The sequence below is a fragment of the Microcaecilia unicolor genome, chromosome 14 (assembly GCF_901765095.1).
Source record: "Microcaecilia unicolor chromosome 14, aMicUni1.1, whole genome shotgun sequence".
Lineage (NCBI taxonomy): Eukaryota > Metazoa > Chordata > Amphibia > Gymnophiona > Siphonopidae > Microcaecilia > Microcaecilia unicolor.
Genome location: NC_044044.1, coordinates 7312897 through 7335753, shown reverse-complemented (window position 1 = coordinate 7335753; position 22857 = coordinate 7312897). Strand labels below are relative to the sequence as shown.

The window sequence follows — 22857 nt, the reverse complement described above, 5'->3', positions numbered from 1 at the left end:
CGCCTGCATGCCATATGATCTCTCAAACATCCCCCCCCCCCCCCCGCATACCTTTTAAATAGGTTTTCACCAGCAGTGAGCAGTAACTAATACACCTGCTCATGTTGGTCCCACAGCCTTCCCTCTGATGCAACTTCCTGTTTCCGCATAAGTGGAATACATCAGAGGGCTGTGGGGCCGGTGCAAGCAGTATGTATCAGTCGCAGGCAAAGATCTGCTATTTACAAGGTATGCAGGAGGGGCAGTTGTTGGGAGTTCTTGGCTGGTGGGGCTTGGGGATCCCTGCCAGCCACATCATAGGTGTGCTGCCACTGGGTGTGCCTGAGCCCAAAGTGGATGGGCCTGGGCCCACCCTTGGCTACGCCACTGATTAGGGTACAGCCAATATTCAATGACGAACCTGGACAGCTTAACTGGGCTAAGATACGACTGCATTTTATGTGTTCCCATCTGCCTGGTTAAAGTATCCTGGTACAGCACTGAAAATCGGCTGTACTCAGATAACTACCAGTTCTGCCCTGACTCCACCCCATCTGCTTCTCCATTACCTGGGCAGCCCAATCGCTGCGAGTTAGCCAGAGACTAGATAAAGACCAAATGGCTTGCCAAGAATTAAAGACAAAGAAAAAGTACTAGGAGCCTTCAAAAACGGGACAAGTCCTTTTATTTCACAGCGTAGATCAACTGTTACGCTACGATATTTCAATCTTGTACGTCGATGACCCGACATGGGCCGTGTTTCAGCATGGCTTAGTAACTAGGGCCCTAAGAGTATGATCATCTCCTTGACCATCTCTGTCAGCAAGTCACTGTAACAAATATTTTAATCCTCTTTCTTAATATATCTTTCAATATGTTTTTACTTTCTTGTGATAATATATTCTGTTGCAGTCCAGTTTTGTTTATTTACATTCTTTTTATGTTTTATATTGTATTTATTCTCTTTGAGTTATTAATGCATCTTTTGTACTTGATTATGGATGTTGATGTATAATTTTCTTTTCGCATTCAGTTGTGTATAGTGACCCCTGAGGCACATGGCCTTTGGCGAGACTTCCTGTTTTGCTGCTCTAATAAAGCTGCTTTGAACTGTGCCTTCCTGGTGGATGGTCATTGTGTCATCCCCTACTCCTGCTTAAAACTTTTCCACATGAGCATTTACCAACACCCAATTCGTGGGTTTACTAAACTGATTCGTGAAGGAACGTCCAACTCTCCACTAAGTTGCATTAGGCACCAGGGGCGTAGCCAGACCTCGGCGGGAGGGGGGGGGCCAGAGCCCAAGGTTGGGGGCACTGTTTAGCTGCCTCCCCCCCACTGACCCGCCGCAACCGCAACCTCCCCCTGCCGCCGCCAACGCCCGCCAGCCCCCTGCCCCGCCGCCACATCAGGTACCTTGTTTGCTGGCAGGGGTCCCCAATCCCCGCCAGCTGAAGAGCCTTCTTCAGCAATGGTCGACTCCGGCGCCTTCGTTTTGTGATCATCTGTTTCTGATGCCTTACGTCCTGCATGGGACTACATGCACGGTGCAGGACGTAAGGCATCAGAAACAGATGATCACATAACGAAGGCGCTGGAGTTGACCGGCGCTGAAGAAGACTCTTCGGCTGGCAGGGATTGGGGACCCCCGCCAGCAAACAAGGTACCTGATAATGATTGGGGGGGGGGGTCAAATGTAGAGGGGGCCAGGGCGTAATCTGTGGGGGCCCAAGCCCCCGTGGCCCACGTAGCTACGCCCCTGTTAGGCACGCATTGTGCAGCGCTGCGTATGCCTTGTAGCGCTATAGAAATGCTAAATAGTAGTAGTAGTAGTAGTAGCATTAATGCTCGACACAGCTTAAAAAGGGCCCCTTTATCTTTTTGTATTAATTTAACATTTTATTTACACAGCTATCAATTCTGCTGCCTCTCTTTCGTTGGAAACCGCAAACTCCTGTCAGTGAAGGCAGTTCCTCAGCCCTAGCTACATTTGAATCACTTCTGGGTTGTAGGGGAGCCAGCCTCTGTTTCGTGCTTAACCATGCAAGGTGGTCACTAAATCATTTGGCTTCATTCCCAAGGCAGACATCGCTGTTACAGCATGAATGTCTACCGTCCCAGGAATGGTGGTTTGAATCAAGGGGATGAGACGACTTCCCTGTGAGGAAAGGCTGAAGCGGCTAGGGCTCTTCATCTTGGAGAAAAGACGGCTGAGGGGAGATAGAGGTCTATAAAATAATGAGTGGAACGGAGCTGGTAGACATGAATCGCTTGTTTACTCTTTCCAAAAATACTAGGGCTATGGGACACACAATGACAGAGGATCCTTTAATAGGACAGAGGATAAGAGAAGCCGGAGATCCACTGGGGTCTGTGGTGTGAAACAGGAATGATAGGATGTGTTTTACAGCCTTTACCTGCCATTCTGTTCTCTGATTTTGTGTCATTAGATCTTTCTTTGCTTCTCTGTTGCTATTCATCCTGTTTGTGAAGCGGAGACGGTCTCTTACATGTTTGTGTACAGCTATAGTGCTATAGAAATGGTAAGAAGCAGTAATTTATGGGGTAAAATCTGTGTAAGAATTCAAGGGGGCCTGGAGCGGGCACAGGGGATCTCTAGGTACAATCCTGGCTTTGCCAGCAATACATTAGGACTAGATTATGTTTCTTTCTTTCAGGTTTCAAAAGATCAGGCTACAACTCAAAATGTGAAATGTCAGGTAAGGGGTGATTTTGTCTTCTATTTGAAAATGTTCCTTTGCATGTAAGGGGTCTGTTTACTAATGTCCAGGTCGCACAGTCTCTGTGATGTAAATGATCTGTGACTGAATGTAGAAGTTGACTTCTTGTCTTTTATCCTATCACTTCCTTTCAGAAGCCACAGCAGCACTGGGGCTCTTTACGCCTTCCCAGCTTCTTTCTGGCAAATCCAGCGAGCAGCATTGGTGCAGGAGTCAGAATCATAGTGATGATTATTTACTGACACACACCGGTCTTCTTCTGTGGACCCCGATACAGAGAACCTGCAACAGAAAACAAGAAGGTAGAAGAGCTTGGATTTATTATGGACTCAGAGCACTGAAAGCAGCAGGAGGTCAAAGAGGGGTGACTCCTGAGGGGAGTCAAAATTAGGCAGGAATTGGAAGGAACCACACTGATGAGAGGAAGAAACAGAGAAGAGGAGGAAGCAGGAGCAGGGGGAAGGCAGAATTTGTGTCCCATCTTATGATGCAATATGAAATTTGCAGATTAGGGATGTGTTGGTCAGTTGCTTGATCTGAGTGGCTAATCAGCCCTTTGGGGTTTTATAAAGTATAAACAGAAATCAGAAGAAAAGTGATGGGAGAGAAAAACATCCCAGGGAGACCTTACAGTTTTCCATTGAATGGGGAGCCATCCACCCAAGTCCAGTTGTTCCCCGGTGATGGGATGTGAAGTCCAATCCAATGAGGTATGTCACGTGTCTTACTCTGTATGAAATCCTGTACAAAAAGGGAGAAGACACTGTACATCTCAGTACAAGAAAAAGGCAGAATAGAGGCAGTTTAATGCCCACCAGCACCCAAGAAACGTTATATTCTGTACCCAGCTTAATGTTAACCAGTATTTGGTAAACTCAAAATATCCTTGGCATCTTCCGTCCCTTGGATGTATAACCTCATGTGAACTGTAGTATTTATTTTTTTATTAGGATCTATTAACCACCTTTTGAAGAAATTCAGCCACGACAGTGTGTAGCAAGTACAGCTCAGACATAGTAGGCTATAAACAGTCACAGCATTAAAATATTCAAATAACAGTACACATCAAAACATTTTAATAGACAGCAGAGGGATATAAGTGGAGGTGGAGAATAGAGACATATAAGAATCACAGGAATTAGATAGAAATAAGAGACACTAATTTAAGGAAACGTTGCACATGCAGTCAAATGTTAAATAAAGAAAAAAATACATGTATTTAATGCATATCCAGTTCCATGTTTCAACTCCCATGGGACCCTTCCTCAGACTTGTCCATTTCTTATTTAGGAGGTTCCAGTGGTAAGAGATCACATTAGATATGCATTAGATAAATCCTTTAATCTATGTACCATCTTCAGTGCCTGGCTCTGTCCATTGCTAATCAACGTTTCCCTAAACCTGACCACTCTTTCCTTTTTCATGTTTATCCTTTACTTCCTGAGGACTCTGTGAGATTCAGTGAAACACTATGTGACACTGTTAATGTGATAGATATGAGAACTCACCCTCTCCTCCTGGTCCTGTATCACTAGGAGCTCAGATCCCCTCCGTTTACAGTCCTCAAGGCTGCTGCTCCAGCTCCTTTCCTCTTTAGAGAAGTAATAACACTTTCCCCTGTGCAAGAACCAGTCTGAGGGGCAACGCTCAGCCACAGATCCTTCTCCAGGGGGAACAGAAAGTGGAGGGGTGATAGAAGGGTCTAGGAGTTAATAAATAGTTTACATAAGAAATACAATCTGTTAGAAAATTTCACAAATTATATTTACATGGAATTGCAGTTCCATATAACAACCACACAGTGGCACTAAAACGCCACTATTAATGGGTTTAGTGGGATTAGGGCAGCACTTCTCAAACCTTTACAAATAAAACTTAATCAATAAAAGAAGCCGACCCCTGGCTTGAGAAATGGGGTTTTAGGTCTCAGTATCAGCTTATAGTCCTTTTCTTGTTTTATTTTCATTTGTTAAACTTTATTTCTGTATAGTCAAGTGGTCTAACACAACAGCTGCACTCAAATCGTGGTATTTTTTAATCTTCTCTTCTACTTATCTTATGCCTTTGGGACTCTTTTACTAAGCTGTGCTACAAAGTGGCCTGTGGTATCAGTAGCACAGGTCTTTCCTGTGCGCTGAGGACACTTTTATGGCAGCTGGAGTCCCAGGAGGAAGTGGGGGACCGGGACCTTGAGTCACTTCATGGGGAAAGGGAATCATATAGTCGAAGTTTCACCCAGGGCATTACATACAACTGTACAAGAATCACAGAGACAGTGTCGCTTCCAGTGTCAGCTCCATGTTTCAGGGATGTTATAAGTTTAGCTAAGAGACAGAAGATGTGGCACATGGACACTCCCAGTGATGAGTGACACAAATGTCTCCCAAAAGATTCGGTGAGTCTTTCAACTCAGTGTTAGCTGCTTCCCTAGGTATAACCCCCCTGAGCAGAAGTACCTGCTGTGTCCTTCACACTAATGGGTGGGGTTAATTGGACCTGACCTTCTTGCTGGGAACACTGGGAACCTGTGAGAAGAGAAAAGGACACAGGAGAGTCACAGAGCAGAATATGAAACCTATAGAGAAAACCTCTCACTCTCTCCTTCTTATGTTTTCTGTTTCTCTCTATCCTTTTATCTACTCATTCTCTTTCTTTCTCAGGATGTCTCTTTCCTCTCTGTACATATTTCTATATTTTTGTTCTTCATATATTATATTTTTCCCTTCTTTCTTTCCCTCTGTTCCAGAGTCTGTCTTTCTGTCCCTTTACTCAAACTCTGGGCTGCTCCAACCAGACCCGTTCTTGGGCTGATACTTACAGAGATGGAGGATCAGAACCATCATCAGCACCAGAACAGCTTGTGATAAGCCCAGAACCTTAGCCAGGGTTCTCCAGACCAGGAGCTCTGGGTAGATTGAGGAGAAATACTGGTCCCGCTGCATTCCTTCAGAGAAAGGGAGGTTGAGGGTTAGAGTTTTACAGGAAGAAAACAATCAATCTGGTAGCAAAAGTCCCAGTAGGACTCTGAGATCTTTCTGTCCTTTTCTGTGGCTTCCACTCATGTCTGCATAGTTTACCAACTAACAAACTTTGTATTCAGTCACTTACTGCTAAGTGGAAATGGATTGCAAAGCTCAGGATGCAATTTATTTTGGACCTGACAGTTTTTTTCCTCTCCGTTGGGCTTCCGGCTCAATCAGAACTTGCCTCTTTTGGGTTAAGATACCAGGATCCTTTATTCTCCAGTAACTGGGATGTTTCCTTTGTTGTACCCTCTACCCAGCTCAGTCCACAGTGGCAGTGCGTGGCCAGTGCATACAAACTGTAGCTCCCTCCAGAACCCAATGATCCTGCACCCTGATTTTGGCCATGAGGTATTGCTGTTGAGAGATGTCTGAGACTCTCTCTCTCTCTGATGGGACCGTGACTGCTGCCTCCACAGCTACCCCAGCCAGCCCATAGAGCAGAAGCCAGGTTCAGGAATGAAACTCTGATCCCTTTGCATGGCAATGGAGAACATGAACAAAATCACATCACACATAAACATATATATGTAAAGGAAAGGTAACATATACATGCAGTGCATGCCAAGAATCACTGACCCTAGGATGTTAGGGCAACTTTTCTATTGGCTGAACTGCTGGGCTGTAAAAACTGTTTCCCTTGAATAGAAAATAAAGTTGTTTCAATCACTAATGTCACCACCCATCTCTGTATTTCAGATATATTCCCACTGTATGCGGGGAAGTAATTCTAATTTCCAGGATTGTGTTAACCTCTTAAAAAGACCATAGTGATCATCCATGGCCCAAATTCCCTGAAGCATCCTAGTTCTGACCCATGGAGTAACGTACCTTCCTCCTGCATCTCTTCCTTCTCCGATGCTACGGTGGCCTCCATCTGAGATGTGGCTCAAAGGATCCCTCACAGTGCAGAACAGAATGATCAGGACACTGATAGTTTCTGTAGCTTCTGAGTATCACATTCAATACCTCAGGGACAAAAGAAGTCTCAACATCACCCACACAGGCAGCTAAACAGACCCTTCCTTGTGGTCAGAGAGGAAAGAATAGCTGAAGCAGGTGATACACAGACCCTCCTCTCCAGCAGTGTCCCGACAGAGATAACACCCACTGCCAGAGTCAGGAAGTAGCATGGGAGGTGTGTAGTGGACAAACTCAGGTTCTGATATCCTCTCAGGCAGAATATCTGTTATTGCAGAATTTAACCTATAGAAATTCATGCCTTCTGAGAACTTCTCTCCATTTCTTCCCCCGCCTCCCCATTTGGAGGTCCATTGTTTCTGCGGCAATCAATTAACTGATTACTTGAATAACTGCTGCATCATGCATAGCTCGCAATCGGGCTTCTGTCCACAGTACAGTACCGAAACTGTTTTAGTTACCCTCCCGACGAACTTTAAACAATTAATATCTCCTGGGAATAAAGTGTTCATAATCTCCTCATTCACCTTTTGGATACTTTTGGAGTAGGCGGTAATGTACTTACCTGGATTATCGGCTTTCTGTCTCTGAGATCGTACCATGTCAAAGCCAAATCTATTATTTCAGCACCGTGGAAAGCTTATTGTGGAGTACCTCAGGGCTCACCCCTTTCCCCTACTCTATTCAACATCATGCTGATTTCACTTGCGAAAAGCTTATCAAAACTGGGCCTAAATCCATTCATCTATGCGGATGATGTGACCATCTATATCTCTTTCAAATCCTCACTAGCTGAAATCACAGACACAATAGCTACTAGTTTTTCCATCATGGATTCTTGGGCTGCTGCATTTCAGTTGAAACTCAATAAAGACAAAACGCAGTGTCTAATCCTTTCGTACCAGCATAATAAGGTTATCCCGACTTCTCTCAACACTAAGGATTATACTCTCCCGATCTCAAAAACTCTAAAAATCCTTGGAGTAATGTCGAATAACCACTCGCTGCTAGACAGCCAAGCTAAACTCATCAGTAAAAGAATGTTCCACTCCATGTGGAGATTGAGGCGTCTCAGGCAATTCCTCAACAGGGAGCTCTTCCGAACCCTTACTCACTGGTTGGTCCTATCGCATATTGACTACTGCAGTGGAATTTATGCTGGTTGCCGCAATTCCATTCTGAAAAAACTCCAAACTGCACAAAACACGGCTGCAAGGCTAATACTAGGCAAATCACGCTTTGATCATGCTCAACCTCTTCGTTTTAACCTACACTGGCTCCCCATTGCAGACCGTATTACCTTCAAAATCTGCTCATTGACTCACAAGATACTATATGGGGAAGCCTCAGTCTACATGTCAGATCTGATAGACTACCTTCAAGAAATGCATCGGTGACTGCTCAATCCTACCTTATTCTACATTATCCAAGCTGCAAGTCTGTCAATTATAAACTGCTCTTTTCATCTTCTTTCTCCTACGTCAGCCCCAAATCTTGGAATGCTCTATCTAGGCATCTAAAAGTGATTGACGACCACCAGCTATTCAAGAAATCCTTAAAAAAACATTTTTACCCACTTAATGCTAAGCCTTCACCTTCCTCATGTTGACTATACCCGTTTAGCCACCGACTACTTCCACCTAGTAAAGCATCCTTGTATTATCCTCTTGTTCTTTCCAGATTTTCTCACTTTTGTGTCACTACCCTCTATGCATTGTAATCCTTTGTAATTTTGTAAGCCACATTGTGCTCGTTATAGTGGGAAAATGTGGGGTATAAATTTACCAAAAATAAATAAATAATCAAATTAACTTTTTTTAAACTTTTGGAATTAAAATTATTAAATGTTAACTTTTCTGATAGAAGTTTAAGGGTCCCTTTTACTAAATTGCACTAGTGATTCCCGGCACAACAAATGTGATGAAGCCCTTTCAATTCGAATGGGCTTCATCATATTTGCCTTATGGGAATTGCTAGTGCGGTTTTAGTAAAAGGGGCCTTAAATCTTCGTTTACCTCATCAGTTTTAGATATGGGGTTGTCTTGTAGGAGTATTTACCAGAGGTCTCACCTTTGCTGGACTTGGAAAGTAGCGCTAGAGGTAGAAAAGTCTACTATGATCAAGGCACTACCTCCAAAGAATACCAAATTGGCGAGAAGGTATACTATTTCAATTTTGCCAGAAATAAGGCTAAAGAAAAGAAATTTCTGCCCAGTTGGCATGGTCCATTCCCTATAGTAGAAAAAGCTTCACCTGTGGCTTACCAAATTCGCCTCAAGAAAAATTCTCAAGGTGAAGATGTCCTTAAATGGATCCACATCAATCAGTTGAGACTGTGTCATCCCAGTCATTTTGCACCAGATGTGAGCATTGCTGATATGAACTGTACTAACCCCAAAACAGCATAGTCTGTTTCCTTTTTCCATGCAGAAAAGAATGTTGATGACTGTGTCCTGATCTCTTTGCTGATGGGATCCCTGGCCAAGCTGATTGAACCTGGTCCCATGTCTGGAGTCGTCCTACAAGATACCCCTGGCTTCTTGATCACCCAATCTCAGATTGTTACTCAGAAAGTTGTTGTTTCCCTTGACCCCATGCACGTTTTTTTGAGACACTTTAATATGTGTATGTTTGATAAGTCCCCTTCTACTCAAACCTGGGTTTTCAACTATATGCAGTATGCCAAGGCCCAAGTGAAGAACATTTTAAGTCAGCTAGAGAAAGTGATGGTTCAACATGTACAACCCCAGAATTCTAGATCTAAACGTTTTATAAGCATTGTTGGTGGTCTTATCTTTTCTGCCCTTGGGTCACTTTTTGGATCATCCATGTCTGTTGCTAACGCAGTCTCTGTGCAACGGCAGCAGGCTACTATAAAAGCTTTTGAAGCAGACTTGAAAAATATTGAGACAAAATTACTTTCCCAACAGAACCATCTTATTGCCCAAAGATAAAGCCATTGCAGATACCGTTACCCTTGTTAACTTGCACACACTCAAAATTGACGTCAATACTGCAGATTTGTTTATAGTTAAAGGTGCCCTGAATGAAGACCATACCTTTATACAACCTGTGAAAGACCTTATTCAGGATTTATTTAGGGAATTGGATACCAGTGTCAGTAATTTTATGCAAGGTCGCATACCTACTTATTTGGTCCCCTCTGATGTTATTCGAGATGCTTTTGCTAAAATTACCTGTTTGCCAATTGAACCCTTTCAGATTCAGACTGCCGGTGGCGTACCAAGGGGGGGGGGGCGGTCCGCCCCGGGTGCACGCCGCTGGGGGGTACCGCGGGGCGCGCCTGTGGGCTCCGACTTCGCTAACTTCGCTCCTTTGCTGCAGCTCCCTCTGCCCCGGAACAGGTTACTTCCTGTTCCGGGGCAGAGGGAGCTGCAGCGAAGTTAGCGAAGTCGGAGCCCACAGGCGTGCGCCGCGGTACCCCCCCTAGTGGCGTGCACCCGGGGGGGGGGTCATTTCGCCGGGGGGGGGGGGCGCATCGGCGATCCGCCCCGGGTGCCATCCAGGCTAGGAACGCCACTGCAGACTGCTCTTCATTTAGGTACTGCCATTCCATTATTTCTGAATTTGGAGTGCATGGAAATTGCCTTTGTCCTAAATTTGCCTTTTATTGTGACCGAGAATGTGTACCAGCTTAAACAAGTTTTAAATGTGGGTACTTGGCATGATGATTTGTACCTACATGTTGAGACTCCCGAGTACGTTGCTTACCAACAGGGTGATCCTCAACATTATCTGGTCCCCAATTTAGATCTTTGTCAAAAAAACCAAAGATATTCATTGGTTATGCCCCGGAAAACCCTTTTTGAAAGACATTACAGAAGCTCTTTGGTGGGTTGTCCACAGAGAATGTTCAAGACAAATGTAAGGTTACCGTGTCTAAGTATGATGATTTTTCAGAAACCATGGTAGCTTTTGTAAATACTGTATAGATGATTAGTACACCCTGTACTGAACTCACTATCACTTTCCATAAACATGATGTTATTAATAGTTTCTCCCTTGCAATGTCTGTTTGATAGCTGTACCCAAGCACTCTGTTGTTAATGTGGGAGGAGTTTCCTTGTTTTATCTCGACACAGATCCTGTTGTTTCTGAGCTTGAAGTTCTAGATGTGTTCCGTGGTCACCCTATTGACTTTGCTGTGGACATTATGCCCTTGTTATAGTTAAGGACTCTCATACAATTGAACTGGCTGTCAACCATGAGTCACTCCAAGTTGCTGACTACAAACATCGTTCATCAACTGATGTTCCCATTGTCAACACTACCACCCATGTTGTCATCCCACTTTTGACCATCTCGTGGATCATCATGTTCCTGATTGTCGCTCTTTTGGCGTGAGTTTTCACCCTGCGTCGCGTCATTCGCAAGAGTTCATCTCCTTTGGCCATGAGATTGCAAGATTTTGTGTAGTCCTATCATGAGTATCTCTCCACTATGCAACATATTTGTTTCATTACAAAGTTCTGTACTAAAATATTTGCTGATGGTTTTGCCATGTATTATGTAGTATCATGATTTGATGTTGATCATAGTTTCATGTGTTAAGACATAATTACTAACACCATATTATTTGTTCTAGTAGTCAGTAATTTGCTGTATTAGCATTTTTAGATTTACTTCAAACCTTGTTCTATGATTTAATGAAGTATTTGCTTCTAGTTTTCATATTTACAGAGTGTTAGTTTTGAGATATTTACTGTTTATGCTTCTCTCTAGTCTTGACCATGAGTCCTGGTTCTAACCTGTCTAGTTATATTGTTAGTTAGGTTGGAGAAGGCATTTATTCCTTTGTAGTAATTTCCATCTCCAAGGGGGGGAGGGGATACTGTAGCAGTATTTACCTGAGGTCTCAGCTTTGCTGGTCTTGGCCTATTCAAGCCTGAACCATTTTTTTCTACAAAATGGATTCTACAGCCTGTGACCTGAATACATCTGTAACCAGCATTTCAGAGAGGAAAATTTATGCTGGATATTTCAGCATGACTACATCCAAGGACTTATGGAGGAGAGAGACATACATGGCTCCCGGAGTATGAAATCAGACGGGGAGGTTTGCATGCCACTGATAAGTTTTGTGGCTATAACAAAGGAATTCTTCACGTCCATGAAGCTAGCTGGACATTATGACACCGTATATGATTGGTCCACAGGTATCATCTGACTCGGAGATACCAAGAAAGTTTGGACTGAAGTTGGAGACTGGCAAGAGATCTTGAAGGGTCGACAAGGGGAAGAGAATACTGAAAGAATTAAGAAGACTTGCAAGAAGTGCAGCAATCTAATGAGACTGATTTCCTAAACACCAGTTAACTGCATACCTTGTTAACAATATCACAAGGTTAGCTAAGCTTCAGTACACTGCCTTACCTCTAAAGACTGACATCTGCATCCAGAATCCAGACCTCGGACTTCTTCCTTGACTGAGAGAGACTCGCTGATTCCTTCAGCTTCAGTTCCAGCATGGGAATCCTTTCTTCACCATTACAAGTCTATGCTACGGAAGGGTGAGATACCAGGATTTACTACCTATACCCATGGGGATAATTAGTCCGTGGTTTTTGCCTGTGACAGATGGGTTTTATGTCATGACTTATGGTCAGTGATTTTAGCTGCTAACTGTGGATTTTGCATAAGACTTTGATCATTAGGATATCAGCATTATGATTGGTTGTGTAATCACTCAGTAGTCCAATAGGATAATCAGATTTCATTATCTATATTTTGGTGATAATCTATTTTTTATAGCAAGTTATTTGTATTTTGCTTAACACCTGACTTCAGAACTATTCAAATATATTTTACTTTATCTAATAAATAATATATTCCATCTGTGGCTTTGTTCCTTTTTCCAGCACAGCTAGTTTGGCACAGGGCCAAGGGGTACGATACCCTTAGAAACGAGTTCAGAATAATTGTTATATAGCAGTGTTCTGTCCATAAGTACCTCAGCAAATATATCTGTTAGGAGTCAGTTTTCCTAGAATTTATATTGTTCCAACCTACAGTCTAACACCATGTAAGATCGATCTATCTATTTAAATTCTGATGTCATCTGAATAACAGCAACAAAATCTTTCCACTAGATGGGACTAGTGCGTTACTCAGTACCTAAAGATTTTCTCCAGTTTTATAGCTATGCTTTTCTATTAAACACAAAATCTTTCCACTGCTAGGTACTTTGTGAAATAATACAAAACCTTGTAGATAAGGTACTCAGAAACTACGATGCTAACGGAACCTATGTACCACAACAGCAAGAACCAGTGTCGTAGCGAGGGCGGCTGACACCCAGGGCGGTTCGCCGCTGCGCACCCCCCCCCCCCCGAGCGCATTCTTACCACTGGCGTAGGAAACGGGGCAGAGAGAGCAAGGAACCAGCGGAGCGCCCCACCCCTTCCTACGCCACTGGCAAGAACTCACAGGGCACAAATAGCAAGAATTACATCTTTGGAAAGCTAGCACTTAAGCTAAAGACCACCAAAACGCAGGTGCCTGCGGTAGTTCCAGCCCTAGGGAATATAGGCTCCTCCTCCATTGGGCTTCTTACTACATGTTGCCCTGTGACAGGACTGGAGGAAGGATCGATGCAAGGATTAACATAGACTTTGTGCACATTTTGCCATTTAAAAAAAAATCTCATTGGATTAAGCCTCCAAGTTTGTATTTTTGCAAATTACTGTAAGATACTAGATGGGACTAGTGCGTTACTCAGTACCTAAAGATTTTCTCCAGTTTTATAGCTGTGCTTTTCTATTAAACTTGATATTCTGCGCTCCATAAAATTAAATCAGAACGGTGGTCCCGATTCGTTTGGAGCTAAAATCCTTGTAATGAAGATACTAGTGTGCAGTTGGACTACATGCCAGTGTTTCCTCATACGCTGTACTATCTTCTGGCTAATCTCCGTGAATGGGAGGAAACATGTAAGACTTGAAAACACGGGTACAGTTGGACTACATGCCATCTAAGAGTGGCTTAGTGGTTAGCGTGGTGGACTTTGGTCCTGGGGAACTGGGTTCGATTCCCACTGCAGCTCCTTGTGACTCTGGGCAAGTCACTTAACTCTTCATTGCCACAGGTACAAATAAGTACCTGTATATAATATGTAAGCCGCATTGAACCTGCTATGAGTGGGAAAGTGCGGGGTACAAATGTAACAATAAAAAAATAAAATCTATAGGCAGTTAAATATGATGCAATCTTGGGACAATATATGTTACAGATATTTTTAACAATACTTTTTTACTATTTCAACCTTAAGATGTTTTCTTCTCCCCCTTGAGATGCACAACACTCACCTGTAACATATAATGGTAAAGTGATATATAAAGTATGCAGACTTAATTTTCATCTGTGGGATACGCACCATATTTATTTTATTTATTAGGATTTATTCACCACCTTTTTGAAGGAATTCACTCAAGGCGGTGTACAGCAAGAACAACTCAAACATAATCTATAGACAATTACAGCAGTAAAAGTATTCAAACAATAATACAAAGTGTGGCATAGCATACAATGTCAATACAATACACAATAAAATATTTTAATACTACTACTACTACTACTATTTATCATTTCTATAGCGCTACAAGGCATATGCAGCGCTGTACACCATACACAAAAAGAGACAGTCCCTGCTCAAAGAGCTTACAATCTAGATAAGACAGGAAAACAGACAGAACAATTAAGGGTAAGGTGAGGATAAAGGACAGGGCAAGTGAGTAATGGTTAGGAGTCAAGCAGTGGTAATAGACATCATATAGTATAAGCAAAGATGGAACGTATAGATAGAGTAACAGGAGTAAGAAAATAAGGGACTAATTTAAAGGAAGCTGCACATGAGGTCAGAAAGGTGCTTGAACATTATCTTAGCTAGGGTAGAAGTGGATAAACATATCCTGCTGTAGTATATGCAGCTGGTGTCATTCCTTGTGTGTGACTAGCAAGTTAGCTATTTCTTCAATTAAAGGCCTGGTTGAAGAGCCAAGCTTTCTCCTGCTTCCTGAAGTAGAGATAGTCTTGTGTTAAGCGCAGCCTTTCAGGGAGTGCATTCCAGAGTGTGGGGGCTACTTGGGAGAAGGCTCGCTTGCTGGTATCACATTGTGACAGTGGCATACCAAGGGGGGGGGGGGCTGTGGGGGCGGTCCGCCCCGGGTGCACACCGCTGGGGGGTGCCGCGGCATGCGCCTGATCTAAGTTCGCTGACTTCGCGCGTTTGCTGCAGCTCCCTGCCCTGGAGGTTACTTCCTGTTCCAGGTCAAAGGGAGCTGAAGCGAACGCGCAAAGTCAGGGAACTCTGAGCAACCGCGTGCTGCGGCACCCCCCCCCCCAGAGGCGTGCACCCGGGGGGGGGGGCGCCGCCCCGGGTGTCCGCCCCCCTAGGAACGCCACTGAACTCTTGTTTAAAGAAAGAGAGGTTGTTAAAGGCAGCCACACTTTGTCAACATAGAAGGAATTTCTAACTTTGAGGGCTAAGGATAGCTCAAATTTGTGGATCTGTAAGACAAAATGGCACCAAAAGTGAGTTATCCTTGCAAAAGCCTCTTTCTGGTTCGGTCACAGCAACCTTGTTGGAGAGAGGAAGGTGCCCGTACGTCCCATGATCTCTATCTGCTTCCACGAGAGACAGCAGTAGCCCTAGCAACAGCCCAGCGCGAGAAAGTCAGATCCCGATGTTGTCATCACGCCCACTGTGACGTAACGTCAGCTTCGCAGGGGAGGGGTGGGGGCTCGCCACTAAGGAGGACGTGATTGGCAGGCTGCTGCGCCCGAGACTCCTAACGGAAGTCTCGCGAGGCCGCGCGCCGCTGGAAGGCTCGGTCCTAGCAGGAAGTGGGAGGGAGCGCCCCGCCCCTGCCTAAGGCCGGCTCCGCGAGGCACCTTCGGCCGTCTCTCTCTCTCTCTCTCTCTTTCCCACAGTGTCTCTCGTTTGTTACTGGGTTTAGCTCAACGGTAACATTTTCGGGGGGGGGGGAGAGGAGTTAATCGGTTAAACTTTGAGCCAGCGCTGCTTGGCCTTTTCCCGCCTTCTCTGCTGAAGAGCCCAGACTCATGCCGCCATTCACCAGAAAGGACGGTGACACCCACGGGTGAGTCTCCACGTCGTTGGCTTTTGTAAATGTTATTTATCATTTCTATGATAGAAGCTTTGTTATCTCACGTGGAACTCGGTTATGTGTGATGCTCAGTTATGTGATGGTGGTGCGCATGCGCGGTAAGCCCATATACGCCTACCGACGCTGCGGCTTCAGCCGTCTCTCACATGACATCCTTACGTTCGATTCACTGCGCCGCACGCTTTATTACTGCGCAAGCGCGCACACGCTGTCAATCCAAAGATGTTGGTTTTTCTCCAAAGACAAGCAGGCCAATATTCTCACTGATGGGTGACGTCACGTCGGCCCGGAGGACTTTCCAGCAAAGTCCATGACAAAGTCTAAAATGTCCCCCGTCGCGCGGGCGGATGCAGTGCGCATGCGCGCGTCCACTTTCCCGCCTGCCGCGCGGGCACATTCCTCAGTTTTTTCTTCTCCGCGTCTGAGGTGACACGGAGCTCGACGGTTCGTCTTCGTGTTCCTCCTGTGCCCGGAGGTGAAGAAAGAAGAAAAAAGCGAAGTATCCTTTTTTTATTATCTTAGATTGTTTTCGTTTATTAAGTTTCCTTTATTTTAGTCTGCGATTTTATTTAAATCGCTCGGTCGGGTATTTTTCCCGTCTTTTTCTTTTCTTTTTCTGTGTCATTTTTTTTTCTAGACACAATCGCGTCTTTTGATTTGGCAGGGACAATTTTTCCCGAGATGTCAACGAAGACGCCCAGCGGCTTCAAGCCTTGTGCCCGCTGCCATCGGGCCATCTCTGGCACTGATACACACTCGTGGTGTATTCAGTGCCTTGGGCCGGACCACCGCTCGGAGAGTTGTAAATTGTGTCTCGCCATGAAGAAGCGGACACTGCTCTCTCGAGACGCCCAGAGAGAAAAGATTTTTGGGCCCGGTGCTTCGGCGTCGGCGCCGTCGACGTCGTCTAAGTCGGCGCCCTCCAAACCGGCGCCGGGCAAGTCGGTGCCGGTGAAGTCGGTGCCGTCGAGGATGATGTCTTCGAGGCCGGCGTCGTCGGCACCGGGAGACAGGGGACAGGCTGCCATTAGACCCATGCACGCTGGGAGCAGTGATGCATCGAGTGGGTCTCCACCCGCCTCGGCGCCTCCTGCTGTGCAGGCCCCCCGGGACCGTCCTGCGTCGGACCCGGCCCCGAGGAGACGTGTGGATTCCACGTCCTCCTCTCCGGTGCCGAGGAGTCTCGATGACATGCGTCGGGCGAAGGCCAAGAAGCATCGTCGTCGATCTCCTTCGAGACACGGCACCGGGAGCTCCGGGTCATCGATACACTCGATACCCGAGAAGCGTCGGTGCCGAGAGGATCGCTCTCCCTCTATTACTGAGGTTCCGACGCGTGGGGTCGCTGGCAGCCGAGTCCCCACTCCCCAACCTCAGCAGACTTTGCCTCTGGCACCTCAACCGACCCCGCAGCCTTTTCCGACACCAGCTCTGGATGAGAGTATGCAGGCCATGTTCCCATTTTTCATGAACATGATGCAGCAGTGGCAGTCGGCATCGAGGTTGTCGGTGCCGACGGCGTCGACGGGGCCGGTGTCGATGCTTTCAGAGGCACCGGTGCCGACGGCGTCGAAGGTGTCGACATTGCCGATGCCGGATGTTTCTGCATCAGGCCTTCAGCCTGTGGTGAGGTCTGTCTCACCGGTGCCGCCTCCGGCGCCGGTGTCTTTGACTTCCCAAGTTGACTCTCCCGAGGCATCGGAGCAGGAAGCTTCCCCGGAGCCTCAGGGACCATCAACTTCTCGGCACCATCATAGAGGCCATCAAGCCTCTTCGTCGAGACGGGCTCAGATTCGGGCGGCTCTGTCTGAGCTTTTAGCCCCATCTGATGTTACCTCATCCGAGGATGATGAAGGAATACATGGGGAGTTCTCTGGCGAGGATTCTCAAGGTATCCCATCTGACTCCACTCCCTCGCCACAAAGGCAGCTGTCTCCTCCCGAGAGCTTGTCTTTTACATCTTTTGTTCGGGAGATGTCTGAGGCCATCCCCTTCCCCGTGGAAATTGTGGACGAGCCCAGAGCCAAAATGCTTGAGGTTCTGGACTATCCATCTCCACCTTCATCTTCTGCCACAGTTCCTTTTCATGAGACTCTTAAGGAACTTATGCTGAGGAACTGGGAGAAGCCTTTTTCTAGTCCAACCGTCCCTAAAAAAGTTGAGTCCCAATATCGGATCCACGGGGAACCCAGTCTCATGCAGACCCAATTGCCTCATGATTCAGCGGTGGTGGATTCTGCCCTCAGGAGAGCCAAGAGTTCCAGGAATTTCTCCTAGGCGCCCCCGGGGCGAGAATTTGCAACTCTGGACTCTTTTGGGAGGAAGGCGTATCAGGCTGGTCTGCTCGCTTCCAAAATCCAGTCTTACCAACTCTTCACGAGTGTGCATTTACGGAACTCTGTGAGGCAACTTGAGAGTTTAGTAGATACACTCCCTGAGGAGAAAGCTGAACCCTTTCGCCAAGTGATCAGGCAGCAGAAGGCGTGTCGCAAGTTCCTGTCCAGGGGCATTTTTGACACTTGCGATGTGACATCTCGCTTTTCCGCTCAAGGTATAGCGATGCGCAGGCTCTCATGGCTGCGTGCCTCTAACCTGGAGGAAAGAACTCAGCGGAAGATAGCAGATATCCCATGCCGGGGGGATCACCTTTTTGGAGAGAAGGTTGAAGAGATGATTGATCATCTCTACCAGCGTGATAACGCTATGGACTCTCTCTCCCGCCGGGCGCCTTCTGCAACCACTTCCACTGCTAGGAAGTTTTTTAAGGGGAAAAGAAGTGCCCCCTACGCTTCTAGAAATCGTAGGTACACTCCTTATTCCCGTCAGCCTGTTCAGGCTCGACCCCAGCCCGCTCGCTCTCGTCAGCAGCGGGCACCGAAGCAGCCCCCTGCAGCTCCCCAGCAAAAACCAGGGACGGGTTTTTGACTGGCTCCAGCAGAGCATAGCCGAAGTCAAAATGCTTGTACCGGACGATCTGCCGGTCGGAGGGAGGTTAAAATTTTTTCACCAAAGGTGGCCTCTCATAACCTCCGATCGGTGGGTTCTTCAAATAGTCCGGTGCGGGTACACCCTCAATTTGATTTCCAAACCTCCAAATTGCCCACCAAGAGCTCATTCTTTCAGCTCCTACCACAGGCAGGTACTTGCAGAGGAACTCTCCGCCCTTCTCAGCGCCAATGCGGTCGAGCCCGTACCACCAGGGCAAGAAGGGCTAGGATTCTATTCCAAGTACTTCCTTGTGGAAAAGAAAACAGGGGGGATGCGTCCCATCCTAGACCTAAGGGCCCTGAACAAGTATCTGGTCAAAGAAAAGTTCAGGATGCTTTCCCTGGGCACTCTTCTTCCCATGATTCAGAAAAACGATTGGCTATGCTCTCTGGACTTGAAGGATGCTTACACTCACATACTGATACTTCCAGCCCACAGGAAGTATCTTCGGTTTCGGCTGGGATCACAGCACTTTCAGTACTGTGTTTTGCCTTTTGGCTTGGCGTCTGCACCCAGGGTTTTTACAAAGTGCCTGGCAGTTGTGGCAGCGTCGCTACGCAGACTGGGAGTGCATGTGTTCCCTTATCTAGACGATTGGCTGATGAAGAACACCTCCCCGCAAGAAACTTTGCAGTCCATGCGGATGACTATTCAGGTGCTAGAGATGCTGGGCTTTGTCATCAATTACCCCAAGTCCCATCTCGTCCCAGTTCAACAATTGGAATTTATAGGAGCTCTGTTGTGCACACAGACAGCTTGTGCTTATCTCCCAGGGCCCAGAGCAGACAGACTTCTGTCTCTGGTTTCCAAAGTACAAGCATCTCAGCAGATCACAGCTCGGCAGATGTTGAGATTGCTTGGCCACATGGCCTCCACAGTTCATGTGACACCCATGGCACGTCTACACATGAGATCGGCGCAATGGACCCTAGCTTCTCAGTGGTTTCAAGCCACAGGGAATCTAGAGGATGTTGTCCGACTGTCCACCAATTTTCGCAATTCCCTCACTTGGTGGACCATTCGATCCAATTTGGTCTTGGGGCGCCCATTTCAAATTCCTCAGCCTCAAAAAGTGCTGACGACGGATGCATCCCTCCTCGGGTGGGGAGCGCATGTAGATGGGCTTCACACTCAAGGAGCTTGGTCTCTTCAGGAGAAGCATCTCCAGATCAATCTCCTGGAATTGCGAGCGATCTGGAACGCTCTGAGGGCCTTCAGAGATCGGCTAGCCAACAAAATTGTTCTCATTCAGACAGACAATCAAGTGGCAATGTATTATACCAACAAGCAAGGCGGGACCGGATCTCGTCCTCTGTGCCAGGAGGCCGTGCAGATGTGGCTATGGGCCTATCAAAACGGAATGTTTCTCCAAGCCACTTATCTAGCCGGTGTACACAACGGTCTGGCCGACAGGCTGAGCAGAGTTATGCGGCCTCACGAGTGGTCCTTGAACATGACTATTGCCAAAAAGATCTTTCGAGTTTGGGGAACTCCATCGATAGATCTTTTTGCTTCCCAGGACACTCACAAGGTCCCTCAATTCTGTTCCAGACTTCAGGCCCACGGCAGACTAGCGTCGGATGCCTTCCTCCTTTTTTGGGGGACAGGACTCCTGTACGCTTATCCTCCCATCCCTTTAGTGGGGAAGACTCTCCTGAAACTCAAGCAGGACCAGGGGACCATGATTCTGATAGCGCCCTTTTGGCCCCGTCAGATATGGTTTCCCCTTCTCCTGGAACTTTCGTCAGAAAAGCCATGGAGATTGGACTGTTTTCCGACCCTCATTACTCAGAACGAGGGGGCGCTTCTACATCCCAACCTCCGGTCTCTAGCTCTCACGGCCTGGATGTTGCGAGCATAGAGGTTGCCTCCTTTGGTCTCTCTGAGGGTGTCTCCAGAGTTCTGTTTGCTTCCAGGAAAGATTCCACACATAAGTGTTACTCTTTTAAATGGAGGAGGTTTGCCGTCTGGTGTGACAGCAACGGTCTAGATCCTTTCTCTTGTCCTGCACAGACCTTGCTTGAGTACCTTCTGCATTTATCCGAGTCTGGTCTTAAGACTAACTCGGTCAAGGTTCATCTTAGCGCAATCAGTGCTTATCATTCACATGTTGATGGCTTGCCGATTTCTGGACAGCCTTTAGTCATGCGTTTCATGAGAGGTTTGTTTTTGTCAAAGCCCCCTATCAAACCTCCTCCAGTGCCATGGGATCTCAATGTCGTTCTCACCCAGCTGATGACAACTCCTTTCGAGCCACTGGATTCCTGCCATCTGAAGTACTTGACCTTGAAGGTCATTTTCTTGGTGGCTGTTACTTCAGCTCGTAGGGTCAGTGAGCTTCAAGCCCTGGTAGTTCATGCACCATTCCTTGTCTTTCATCATGACAGAGTAGTCCTCCGCACCCACCCAAAGTTTCTACCGAAGGTGGTGTCGGAGTTCCATCTGAACCAGTCAATTGTCTTGCCAACATTCTTTCCCCCTCCTCACATGAGCCCGGGCGAAAGCAAGTTGCACACTTTGGACTGTAAAAGAGCACTGGCCTGTTACGTGGAGCGGACGCACCCCTTCAGAAAGTCCGCCCATCTGTTTGTTTCTTTTAATCCCAACAAGAGGGGAGTTGCTGTCGGAAAACGCACCATCTCTAATTGGCTAGCAGATTGCATTTCCTTCTCTTACGCCCAAGCCGGGCTGACTTTGGACGGTCATGTCACGGCTCATAATGTTAGAGCCATGGCGACGTCACTGGCTCATCTAAAGTCAGCCACCATAGAAGAGATTTGCAAAGCTGCGACGTGGGCTTCGATCCACACATTCACATCACATTACTGCCTTCAGCAGCATAGCCGACGCGACAGTCGGTTCGGGCAGTCGGTGCTGCAGAGTCTGTTTGGGGTTTAGAATCCAACTCCACCCCCCTAGGCCCATGTTTATTCTGTTCCAGGCTGCACTCTCAGTTAGTTGAATTTGGTTTCAGGTCAATTTTGTTTTTTGTCCTCGCCGTTGCGGGACCCAATTGACCATTCTTTGTTGTGTTGAGTGAGCCTGGGGGCTAGGGATACCCCATCAGTGAGAATATTGGCCTGCTTGTCTTTGGAGAAAGAGTAGTTACTCACCTGTAACAGGTGTTCTCCGAAGACAGCAGGCAATATATTCTCACAACCCTCCCACCTCCCCTTTGGAGTTGTATTCCTCTGATTCTTGTAATTAACTGAGGAATGTGCCCGCGCGGCGGGCGGGAAAGTGGACGCGCGCATGCGCACTGCATCCGCCCGCGCGACAGGGGACATTTTAGACTTTGTCATGGACTTTGCTGGAAAGTCCTCCGGGCCGACGTGACGTCACCCATCAGTGAGAATATATTGCCTGCTGTCTTCGGAGAACACCTGTTACAGGTGAGTAACTACTCTTTACCTAACTTCCTTGCGTTGATCGAACCCCAAGGGGCGTTAGGTAAAACCTCCAATCTCCTTGGCCCGAGCCCTCGCGCTTGGAATGAGGTGCGTGCGCACGCATTGCACGCGTTATTACTGCTCTCGTCCGTCTTGAACAAGGAGGTTTAATAGACGGGAGTGGGAGTGACCCTATGTAGCCCACTGTATGCAAGGAAGCTAGTTAGGACAGTCTATGTTTCCCCTTTACAGCGCAGCCGTCATCCCCGTTCACTCAAAACAAATCAAGCAAACCCATGAGCTGCTGAATCCACATTGTCGTTTTGTTTTTCTCTTTCTTTTTTTTTTTAATTGTTGGTCTATCTGTAAGAAGTCTAAAGCTGTTTTACTTGGATGGGCAGTGGCTTAAAAGGTGGAGAGGAGTAGAAATAACAATTGACTATCACTAAGAGAGCTTCAAAAATTGTTGTACTGGTAGAAACAGAAATTTGAAACTCTGTATTTTGTGCTCAGTTTCCTACACTAAAAGCTAAATACACACAGAATATCCTCACTGAAATGTAGCCATCTGTATTGTACACAATTTCCTGATGGGTTCATCTTAAATGTTGTTCCAATCTTGGGAAGCCTGGTGTTATAAAGATAATGGAATATATTGAAATTAAATGGA

The 22857-nt window shown here is 46.5% G+C and overlaps 1 protein-coding gene and 1 long non-coding RNA gene across 3 annotated transcripts; both read right to left on the bottom strand.

The window, feature by feature from the left end:
- Positions 1–2567: 2567 nt before the first annotated feature.
- On the bottom strand, positions 2568–6921 carry LOC115457562 (killer cell lectin-like receptor subfamily B member 1B allele C). 2 transcript variants are annotated; one of them, XM_030187017.1, is made up of 6 exons: positions 6575–6921; positions 5539–5664; positions 5177–5245; positions 4229–4422; positions 3352–3461; positions 2568–3002 (listed from the first exon to the last, which is right to left on the bottom strand). In XM_030187017.1, exons 1-6 carry the CDS (start codon positions 6618–6620, stop codon positions 2879–2881), a joined length of 669 nt encoding a protein of 222 aa, XP_030042877.1. In that variant the 5' UTR covers positions 6621–6921; the 3' UTR covers positions 2568–2878. The 2 variants fall into 2 exon arrangements, with proteins under 2 accessions (XP_030042877.1, XP_030042878.1); XM_030187018.1 differs by having other exon boundaries at positions 4229–4380.
- A 2030-nt stretch (positions 6922–8951) lies between these two features.
- On the bottom strand, positions 8952–22720 carry LOC115457572. Its single transcript, XR_003939975.1, has 4 exons — positions 22709–22720; positions 20859–20861; positions 20409–20417; positions 8952–9512 (listed from the first exon to the last, which is right to left on the bottom strand). It is a non-coding gene; the product is annotated as an uncharacterized LOC115457572 (long non-coding RNA).
- Between the last annotated feature and the right edge of the window lie 137 nt (positions 22721–22857).

What these genes read in the sequence shown, in the direction of transcription:
- LOC115457562 (XM_030187017.1), bottom strand. Translation starts at nt 6,620, where the DNA reads ATGGAGGCCACCGTAGCATCGGAGAAGGAAGAGATGCAGGAGGAAG. An exon ending in GGAAGAGATGCAGGAGGAAG is followed by an intron (nt 5,665 to 6,574) that starts GTACGTTACTCC and finishes CTTTCTCTGAAG; the next exon opens with GAATGCAGCGGGACCAGTAT. An exon ending in TACAGGACCAGGAGGAGAGG is followed by an intron (nt 3,462 to 4,228) that starts GTGAGTTCTCAT and finishes CTTTTTGTACAG; the next exon opens with GATTTCATACAGAGTAAGAC.